The following is an 11,551-nucleotide window of genomic DNA, read 5'->3' as shown; positions in this document are numbered from 1 at the left end:
ATAATAATAATAATAATAATAATTATTATTATTATTATTATAAAGCATGTACTTATTTGTGTTATTCACACACTCAAACAATGATTTGTGTACCTTTCCCCAGTGCTATACGCAATGTAATGCTTTTATACTTTAATACTTTATACTGTACTGTTTATAGTACTACTATTTATACTGTATTGCTCTTAGCTTAGATTACATTCTTTCACTGGGAATTATTTTTCTTTCAGGTCATCAAGGAGGTGCCTCCACCCCCTCCCCCTGAGCCTGTGAGTCAAAGTCCCTCTAACCTCATTTTGTGCCTATGTTTGTGTATGTGTGTGTTTAGGCACAACCATGCACCCAAATGAACCATGGAAATTTAGAGCCGATATGAATCGGGGCACAAAGAAAACAGATTGCACACGATAAATCGAATAACTCTCAGAAGCTGAACCCAGCGTGACCCAGAAATGGCATCATTCCTTGTAAACTGCATTCCCCAATGCTGCCAATATCAGCTGCTAGCTATGAGTGCAACTGCTTTGCAAAACTGTCCGTCACCATTTAAGGGCATTTTCTATGCCACGGCCGTGTAAATAAAGACAAGTGAGCAGTGAAAGTGGACACAGCGGGGACCACGGCCTCAACCGTAGGATGACTGAATAGCAAAATTCAAGCAAAGGGCTCATAATGATCCTCTTGTGTTTGCTTTGTTCCCAGAGGTCAAAGGCAAGCAGTCACTGAGGCTGATGGGAAATAAAAGAGCTTTGTGGAAATAGCTTTAGAGTGTGCATCTGTGCTTCTTAACACTGTGAGCACAAACAAGGCGCTCTGTCTCTAAAGTTTCCCTTTGATTTGGAGACACAATGTGGTTGCTACTTTTGCAGCTAACATTATTTGACCGTGTCTTTGTGTTTATTCTGTCTGTGTAAACTAATGGGTCGAGTATGCTGTAGCAAATTTAAACAAAATAAAAGTGTTGTTTTCAACATAACTTTAAAGTATAGTCATTTTATGCTAATTATCACTAGTGTGATATTAGGTTTATGTAAGTTTTGTGTGCTCAACAGGAGTGAGGTCTCCTCTGCTTTCTTTCATCAGAGGAGTCTGGTTTTGTCACGTAAGTTCAAATTAGCAGTAAAAACATTAGTTCCATTGCTTGGAGTAGCCATTTGCCCTCTTCTTCAATCTCCTTACCTGTATGTTGATTTGTGTTATGCCAGCAAATACTCATGAAGATGTATTCATGTGTGTCTCTGAGTGCAGTATGATGGGACCATCCTGCTCATCTCTTTACTGGCTGTTTTCCTGTTGCTGGGACTGGTGCTGATGTGGTGGTTCTGGCCTCTGTGCTGTACAGTGGTACGCTGTACAAAAAAAAGCCTGAAGCTGATCACAATTAACAATTACAGTGACCTCAAAACATATTTAAGCAATTAAACTTTAATTGAATTAATTATTTCAATTTATTATTGAATAATTATAAAAATTATTTCAATTAAACATCACATTATTCAACCAAAAGCTTTGAAAAGTGTCATAATAATAATCATAATAATAATAATACATTATTATTGTTGTTGTTGTTGTTGTTATAAATCATGTTTATTTGTGTCATTCACACACAATGATTTAAAAATGTCAGTATAATAATAAAATAATAAATATTATATTATATTATTACACAAATAAACAAGGATTAAACAATGTCTGTACATAATTATTTATAAATCATGCATTTATTTGTGTAATTCAAACAATAATTTAACAATATCATAATAATAATCATGATATTTTTGTAGTTGTTATAAATTATGTTTATTTGTCATTCACACACTCAATGATTTAACCATGTCATAATAATAATTATCATCACCATACACAAATAAACAAGGATTAAACAATGTCAGTACATTATTATTATTATTATTATTATTATTATTATTATTATTATTTATAAATCATGCATTTATTTGTGCAAAAATAATTTAACAATTTCAGTATAATAATAATAATAATAATAATAATATTGTTGTTTTTGTAGTTATTATAAATCTTGTTTATTTGTGTCATACACAATGATTTAACAATGTCAGTGATATTAGGTTTATGTAAGTTTTGTGTGCTCAACAGGAGTCCGATGATGAAGATGGCATGCCCAAAAAGAAATGGCCTACAGTAGATGCATCCTACTATGGAGGAAGAGGAGTCGGTGGAATCAAAAGAATGGAGGTGATGCATGTATGCTTGTACACAGTGTGTGTGTTTCGGCTTTATATAGGGTGTGTTGATCATAGGTTAACGCAGGCTACAGGGGGATGAAGACCACACATGACGAGTGATGTTATGAACCCTCAAGGCACTAGAACACATCACTGTGACCTTAAATGCTCCCTCTCTGCCTGGTGCCAAAACTAGATCATGTGACATCATAAGACATGCTGACGCCTGTAGATTTACTCCTGTCATTTGCAAAGGTAGCATTATTGGACATGTACATTGTTGTACTTTGCAAAATACACACCTTTTTCACAGTTACAGTGCCTATTACTTGTTAAGTGCACTACGTAAAAACACTAGTGTTAATACAAGCTTGCATGAAGCGTCAATACGCCATTTCTCAGGATCATTGAGACATGCAAGCACTAACACAGCTAACACATGTGGAAACAATCATTTTTCTATAGTCTGTGTGGGTTATAACTGGACTGTGTTCCTGTGGTCTTTAGGTGCGTTGGGGGAACAAGGGCTCCACGGAGGAAGGAGCTAAACTGGAGAAGCCAAAGAACGCTGTAGTGAAAATGCCTGAAGACGAATATGAGCCTTATGAACCTAAAATCAGAAATCCTAATGGACGCAGATCTGCCCATCACAGAAAGTGGTACAGTCCTATTCAGGTATATGACTTTTTTCCCCCATAGAATTGAATATGAAATCATCTGCATTCACTAGATTAGCTTTGAAATATCAGTTAGATGTAGAAAGAGACACTGTAAAAGTCCAAAATGTGAGATTTTGAAGTCAAAAAGGTTTTAATAGAACAGTTCTATGTGTCTTAGGGGAAACTGGATGCTTTGTGGGCCCTTTTCCGTCGAGGATACGACCAAGTGTCACTCATGAGACCTCAGCCCGGAGATCAGGTACAACCATGAGCACATTAAAGTAACAGATATTGCAATACAGATTAATATTCCTCCTCAGAATAGAGACCTGATGCATATTTGTGCTTGAATATTATGGATAGCATTTCTGTTTTCATAGTGCCTTTGTTTATCTTATTTATTCTTTGAATAAGATGATTTTTTAAAAGACTGAATCCAGCTCCAGTTTATTGGAGAAAAATGTTTATGTGTAATAGAAAGTACCTTAATATATTGTTGTAATATATTGTTGTATTTTTTTTTAAAGAAATAATACTTTTATTAATTAAGGATGCATTCAAATAATCAAAAGTAGCTGTTAAGTCATTTACAGTGTTCCAAAGAATGTCTATTTCAAATGATTCTGATCTTTTGAACTTTCTATCCATTAAATAATCCTAAAAGATATTACTGTATTGATATTACTTACTGTATTTTTGATAAAATACAACAATGGTAAGCATAAGAGACTAAATTCAAAAATATGATTAAATATCATTAAATTGTAATTAAATATGAATATTTAATCCAAAATTTGTGGGTTCTGTATAAATTTACGCTTACTGGGTGCTGCCATAGAAGGAAGCAAGGCAGCTCACTTGTTTTTGGAACACAGCTGTTGTGACATTCCCATCCTTTCTAAGCATGCTCAGTAGCCGGGACAGGAAATAGCAGTCTAATTACGTTGCTTTTAATTCCTCCTCTCATGGAGCAGTAGTGTGGCTGAGCACAGTCTCTCATTCTCTTGTGCCTTTTGTAAGAGACGTCCCTCAGTGTCTGAGCCCTGCTCTCTGCACCCTGCATTAGTCCATCAGCACAAGCTGTGTCATGGCAACACATCTGTGTGTCTATGAAAGGCATCTTTCATGTGGGCCGCAGTGTCGCAGACTGTACAGTATGATCCCATTGACACGGGCAGGCTATAGCTCCGTTCCCACTGTAGATGGACCGATCTGATTTACTTTGGTTTTATTCTTCATGCTCCATAATGGGCTGCTTGTCTGAGGCACTGCCAGTGTCCAGCTGCTCAGTGTACTTTGCATGAGCTTTAGAAGGTGCTGGTAAAGGCAGCAGACTCTGTAAAGGACAGGGTTTGGGTGGAAACAGCTGTGCTATTCAGGGAGATTTGGGGTGTAGTTGTGTGTTTCATGCCCAGCTGCAGCACAATGCCTAGACAGCAGACACAAACAACTCACTGTGCCCAAACAAGACCTCTGCTCAGCTATAGACAGCTTAATCTCTGTATTAGTCCACATTTTTCTCTTTATAACTCGTCTTTCTTTGCATTTCCTAGCTCTCTGTATCCTCTTTGTCTTTTCCTCTGTTTCTATTCCTACCAAAGGGCCTCTTATGTATATGGTTCTGGTATTGTAGAGTTCAAAGATGGACTGCAACTAAACAGACTAAACAGACAACATTATATTGCTTGCCAAGCAGCACTGTACTGATATTCTTGCAAACACATTGGTTAAGGGTTGTTCTAAACTAGTTCACATCATTCTCCCTTTATAATGCATATTTCATGATTTAATATGTTCTAAACCCCAAGCATAAGTATTGAACTTCTGCAGTTAATTAAACATGAACCGTTTAATGTAAAGATTAATTTGAACGTTTAGTTTGAGGTTTTTAGCTGATAAATTTGTATTTTTGTTACTCTTTAAAGAAATTTCACTTTAAATTGTATGGTGTTACACTTTGAAACTCTTCCGTTGATTTATTTTCAGTGTTGGGCAGTAACGCATTACTTAGTAACGCGTTACTGTAATTTGATTACTTTTTTAGTAACGGAGTAATTTAACGCGTTACAATTTAAAAAAATAGTAATTAGAGTATAGTTACAAGCCGAGGTCTCTATACGTTTCTGCCGCGTTACATTGCTGACAGAATGCAGTGTTTTATAATCTAGAGATTGTAAAAAGGATGTAGCTCGCGCACTGTCGAGTCAAGTGCCAGTGGATTAGAGACCTGCTCCCGCGAGACCCGACGCAACAGAGTGCTGCGCGGGAGAAGATGGGCGAGTGCTGGTGCGGGCGGGTAGACACTCGTGTGTGTGCGGGATGTGGGAGAATAAAATGATTCACGGGACTCCTGCAAAATAGAAATATCTAAACATAAAATATCTAAAACAAATAAATTGTTACTCATCTATTGCACAAAAGCAACATGAACTAATATAAAATATAAACGATTAACAGGTGCAAGCGTATGCAGAGTTTCTATTTAGGCAATAACACGTGTTTGCAGCGTTGATGCAGTGCTGAAATGTGCATGCTCACGAATTCTCTCATTATAACACACGAATTGTAGACATTAGGAAAGATTCATTATGTTAATCAGAACAGTAACGTGATTACTTTTAAAAGGAGTAATCAGTAATCAGTAATTTGATTACCTTTTCAGAGTAACTTGCCCAACATTGTTTATTTTAGACTGATAGGAGATAGGATGTTCTGCATTCGAAGTGTAACCAACAGCAATAATGTCATCACATTATTTGCAACCTAGATTCCAATTTTTTCGGCTTTCTTACATCTATTTGCATATCCATTTGCATGCATATTTTATTTTTTATTGGTCTTGTCTAAAAGGGACCTAGTTATTTCTGCATAATTTCTCTTTCAATATAGCCTTTAACTCTAAATGTATGATTTTCCCCCTTTATTTAGTGCCTTTCAAGTACTTGACTTGATGCACACTTTGTAAAGTTGTTGAGATCTCTTCTAAAGCTTTACAGGAGACAAATATAAGACCCCTAGATTATTTAGCTAAAGAGAAAAATCTAAGCAGAGTGTGTGATGTTGTTGAGATCTCTTCTAAAGCTTCAAAGGAGACAATTGTGAGACCACCAGAGTCTTTAGACTAGGAGAAATATCTGAGCACAGTGTGTGATGTTATTGAGATCTCTTTTAAAGTTTAAAGGAGACCATTGTGAGAGTGTTAAGAGTTTTTGTCTCAGGAGACCAGTTTGAGAAGCAGGAGACTCAAGCAAAAATCTCCATTCGATCTTAAAGTAACCTCATTTCTGTCTAGGAGAAACATTTGAGACGTTAAAGGTTAAAATCTCACTTTTGATTTTTCTTTCCTATGGGTTAACTTGTGTGCAACCAAACCCTGAAACCTATATTTACATAAAACATCAACAGCAATCTTTTGTCATCTACTAAACACTATTTTTCTCCAGGAAGTGCAAATCTGGTTATTATATCTGGTTGGTTTCAGCAGCTTCTGTCTCTCCGGACATTTTATTAGTTTAGAAATATTTGTGTTATTATATTATAAATTCAAGTAAACTGAACAGTATCGCATTGGCATCTTATATTTTAAATGAATGTTAAACATTAACATGTATGACCTGTGCTAATGTGTAATGTGATGAGTCCTGGGTCAAACCCTTTACCCATAGGCCTCAGTGCACACATTGTGATGCAGAGGTTACAGCCTTGCTTTATTGCTGACTTATAAGTGTTGTGTAAAGAAAGAAGCTCTTGTTGTTGAAAGTCTTTGTCTGGCCAGTTTAGAAGCTTCACGTCCAATGCTCAGTATCTTCCCCCTCACGTCTGAGTGCCACCTACATTTCACACAAAGAAACTCTGTGGAATATAGACTGTTTTTGTTTTTCCTAATGACCCACAGAGATGTAAAAGTTGTGACTCTGGTTAACAGAAGGAAGTGGCTTTTAAACATAATTTATGAGTCAAGGTGAATGACATGCTCCTCTGATTGTTCTCAGGGATTTCCCTCTCTGCGCTCGAGTCTAACCCTCACATAACCGACGCTTGGTGGTCTGATTTAACAGCTTATTAAACAGAGAGCCCCATAACGTGACATGGGGTCCATTGGGCTAAGGGGGAGCTGAGTTTTATTGTGATGGGCTATTGTCAGGTTGGTGGGGGGTGGTGGTGATTGATTCACGTCTGTCTGGCTGTGGGGCAAAGCCATCATTTTGCCAGTCGTGTGCGGCGAAAAGGACAATTTGGAGAGCAGCACAGCAACAGGCCTGCACAAGGGTGAGCATATGGGCCGAATGAGAAAGGAGACTCATGAATACTGTGCAGATGTGGGTGGAGGGAGTGGGGAAGAGAAATCTGTCCATATGGTGTTTTAACTACTGTGGATGGCCCCCAGCAGGCTACAAGATTCTACAGGCTTTACATCAGGGGTCTCGAACTCAAATTACCTGGGGGCCACTAGCAAGGTGGTGCTTTCTATCAGGATCTATTGAACAGTTGCAACAAATACAGGTGTTTTAACAACCATTAAATCTGTTTACAGACAACAGTATTAGAAAACAGACACATTACATGTAGACCTTTCTTTACATCTGTTTCATATTTATGCAGATCACTCCTGCATACTCAGTGAATTGACTCCACCCTTATTACTACACAATAAAAAGTCATATCCTCTCGTACCTTCAGACCCTCGAACAAAAAGGAGGGAATCTCTCCTGTGACAATTTAGCTAGTGGCCTTTAAACCGTCCATCTGTTTGTCTGATAAGTGCTCAAACAGCATGACAGAGACTGACTCCCCTTTTAACCGCTCTCCTTTCCACTCGAGTGAAAGTAATTTAAATGGAGTTCAGCAAGATCAGAGTAGGACACATATTAGTTCACGCTGTGCTTTTTTGTTGAAGGTGATAGTAACAATTGCTGTGGTGGTTCTAGAGACTGATTAGCCATGGCTGCCATGTTTAGCTAATATTTGACTGTTCATCATTTATTTATTATCTATTTTTGTTAAATAAATTAGTATCATACTCCGTATTAAAATTATATACACTACCATTCAAAGGTTTGTGGGCTGTATTTTATTTTATTTTGTTTTGTTTTAATTTATTTTATTTTATTTATTTTAAAGAAATTAATACTCTTTATTCAGCAAGAACACATTAAATTAATCAAAAGTGACAGTAAAGACATTTAAAATATTACAAAATATTTCTATTTAAAATAAATGCTGTTCTATTGAACTTTCCAGTTGAAGAAACCTGAAAAAAATGTATCATGGTTTCCACAAAAATATTAAGCATCAACTATTTTCAACATTGATAATATGTTTCTTGAGCACAAAATCATCATATTAAAATGATTTCTGAAGGATCATGTGACACTGAATAATGGCTGATGAAAATTCAGCTTTGCCATCAAAGGAATAAAATACATTTGAAAATGTAATAAAATATAATTTTTATTTTAAATTTAAATTGTAGTTTTGATAAAATAAATATAGCCTTGGTGAGCAGGATAATTCTAGAATAAGAACAAGACTTATTTTGAACCTGAATGTTTGTTTTATGAAATTATGCAATGAAATGCTATTTAAAAGTTCAAGCAGTTTGTTTATCACTTACATTTCTAAATGTTTTATTTTTTGTAGCCAAGTATACTGTTTGACGGAAAAAGATTGAGAGCTTTGCCTTCATTCAAGCACTTGCATATGAATACATTACTTTTATAAAGCCCTGACAAAAGTGGGTGTTGTAGTGAATCCTGAGTCATCCACAGTTTTCATTTTTTGCACCTAATGAAGCGTGAAGTGAGTTTTGAATGGCTTTGGTCAGTCCGTCCCAAAGTCTGAACCCTCTCTGACGATTCCTCCTGAACGATCAGCCTGCCTGACAACAATGAATCACTTCATCTTGAAGAATGTAAGTTTTTCTCAGAGACCAGCCCCTTGTTCCAACACCGTTTTCACAAATAGCTATTCTTCCTTAAGCGCACCGCTGCAACTCTTCAACCCCACCCCCATGATTTTAGGGACAGAACTGCAGTTGACAGCTGAGTTTCTGGATGTCTGAAGTGCTGCACAAAATCAGCATATTAGAATGATTTCTGAAGGATCATGTGACACTGAAGACTGGAGTAATGGCTGCTGAAAATACAACTTTGTCATCATAGGAATAAAATACTTTAAAAAATATATTAAAATAGAAAGCAATCATTTTAAATTGTAATCATATTTCACAATATTGATGTTTTACTGTATTTTTTTAATCAAATAAATACAGCCTTGGTGAGCAGGAGAATTCTAAAATATATATATATTTACTTACATTAATAGAAAATAACTAAGAGTAATATTAATATATATATGTTAAAGACTTCTTTTGAACCTGAACATTTGTTTTATGAAATGATGCAATGAAGTGCTGTTTAAAAGTTCAAGCAGTTTTGTTTATCACTTCAATTTCTAAATGTTTATTTATTTATTTTTGTAGCCAAGTATACTGTGTTTGACTGAAAAAGATTGAGAGCTTTGCCTCCATTCAAGCACTTGCATATGAATACATTACTTTTTTAAGCCCTGACAAAAGTGGGTGTTGTAGTGGATTCCTGAGTCATCCAGAGTTTCATTTTTTGCACCTAATGAAGCATAAAGTGAGTTTTGAATGGCTTTGGTCAGTCCGTCCTTGAGTTTGAACCCTCTCTGACGATTCCTCCTGAACGATCAGCCTTGCTGACAACAATGAATCACTTCATCTTGAAGAATGTACGTTTTCTCAGAGACCAGCCCCTTGTTCCATCACCGTTTTCACAAATAGCTATTCTTCCTTGAGCGCAGTGCTGCAACTCTTCAACCCCACCCCCATGATTTTAGGGACAGAATTACAGTCGACAGCTGAGTTTCTGAATGTCTGAAGTGCTGTGGGTTCATCTCCTGGGCATTTCGAGCGAAAGCTAGCAAGAGAATGCAGCCTAGGATCAGCTGTACCGAGCTTTTGTTTTTGAATCCCACGCATTTCACAGTGAACTTGTCACCTCTGGGGTTGAAAATACAACCTGTCCATACAAAATATGTAAAGAGCATGAGTTATGTTTTATCCCCAGAAGTTATAGCTACTGATAGCAATGTAGTTTCAGCTTTGAACTGACAGTGATCCCACCATCTGTCGTGTTTCCACAGGGGCGATGCATCAATTTTACCCGGGTGAAAGCAGAGGAGCCAAGGTCACCGCCACCCAGCAACTGTCCACTTCCACCTCCACCGCCCCCTCCAGACCATCAGCCACTCATGCGACCTCCGCCCAAAAGACCACCATCCCGGGGACCCTCCATCAACCGCTCACCCCCAGGACCTCCACCAGCCCGGGCACCCCCAGGCCCCCACGGACCCCCTCCTTCACGACCCCCACCCTGCCCTGGGAACAGGCGTTGAGAACAATGGACGGCCTTCACAGCTTAAAATCCCTAAAATCTCTGCCTTTAATTTAGATTTGTGATATTTGCCAAAGCCACTGGTTTCCCACAGTTTCAGACTGATGAGTTTGTTCATTTGGAGTGAATGAAATGTGATTTGTTCTTATTATAAACACAGGCACTGAAAGAGGGACTGCAGTAATGCATGAAATTATTACACATGCAAATGAATGGTTTTTAAGGTACTTAAGAGCTTTGAATGTTGACTTTGGGTATTTGTATAGCAAAATTTTGCATGATGTTAATGTGTCGGTAGGTTAGAGCTGAAGTAAGTATGGTATACATTATGCCCTGTTTTAATTTGTATTATAATTTTAATAGGTCACATCTTTAAAAGGAAACTCAGATGTGTTGTGACTGCGGGGCAGTACAAACTACTAATTTATTAAGCCTTGGGTTCCTGGTAGGCACTTGAATATAAAATGACAGGGTGTCTACCACTGGTACAGGACACTCAGCATGATATTTTATGTAATATATTTTGTGTTTTGCTTTATGGATCATGGTAGTTAATAGTAGTCCTATACAGCAGGAAAATATTAATGTTATAGTATGTTAATGGGTTGGACTCTAGGTGTTCTTTTGCCTTGACAAAGATTTTAGGGACAGAACTGCAGTTGACAGCTGAGTTTCTGAATGTCTGAAGTGCTGTGGGTTCATCTCCTGGGCATTTCGAGCGAAAGCTAGCAGGAGAACGCAGCCTAGGATCAGCTGTACTGAGCTTTTGTTTTTGAATCCCACGCATTTCGCAGTGAACTTGTCACCTCTGGGGTTAAAAATACAACCTGTCCATACAAAATATATAAAGAGCATGGGTTATGTTTTATCCCCAGAAGTTATAGCTACTGATAGCAATGTAGTTTCAGCTTTGAACTGACAGTGATCCTGCCATCTGTCCTGTTTCCACAGGGGCGATGCATCAACTTTACCCGGGTGAAAGCAGAGGAGCCAAGGTCACCGCCACACAGCAACTGTCCACTTCCACCTCCACCGCCCCTTCCAGATTTTCTCTCTCTCTTTATTGATATGAGAATGAGAACAACATTATCCCCATTCTATGTAAATGTATAAAAGCAAGGAATAATAATAAAGTATTCAGTTCTAAAACGGTTTGAACTTGCGTTGAACAAGCTTTATAACCATGACAGTGAAATGTGCACAAACTTAGGGTTTCGTCTTCATTCAAGCCTATTTTCTCTGCTTTAAACATTTCAACCAGTTCCTTTAA

General features: G+C 37.4%; 1 protein-coding gene across 2 annotated transcripts in view; it reads left to right on the top strand.

The window, feature by feature from the left end:
• Positions 1-10,915, top strand: part of antxr1d (ANTXR cell adhesion molecule 1d) — a 33,434-nt gene extending 22,519 nt beyond the window's left edge. For both annotated transcript variants that reach the window (XM_016512452.1, XM_016512445.1), the window contains 5 exons: positions 231-269; positions 2,116-2,214; positions 2,712-2,879; positions 3,042-3,122; positions 10,031-10,915. In XM_016512452.1, coding sequence (XP_016367938.1) covers positions 231-269; positions 2,116-2,214; positions 2,712-2,879; positions 3,042-3,122; positions 10,031-10,282 — 639 coding nt within the window. In that variant the 3' untranslated portion in view covers positions 10,283-10,915. The remainder of the gene's footprint in view (positions 1-230; positions 270-2,115; positions 2,215-2,711; positions 2,880-3,041; positions 3,123-10,030) is intronic.
• The last annotated feature ends 636 nt before the right edge of the window (positions 10,916-11,551 follow it).

The sequence above is a fragment of the Sinocyclocheilus rhinocerous genome, unplaced genomic scaffold (genome assembly GCF_001515625.1).
Source record: "Sinocyclocheilus rhinocerous isolate Xijiao unplaced genomic scaffold, SAMN03320098_v1.1 scaffold1243, whole genome shotgun sequence".
NCBI lineage: Eukaryota > Metazoa > Chordata > Actinopteri > Cypriniformes > Cyprinidae > Sinocyclocheilus > Sinocyclocheilus rhinocerous.
Note: the sequence above shows the minus strand (reverse complement) of the source record. Positions and strands in the feature narration are given on the sequence as shown.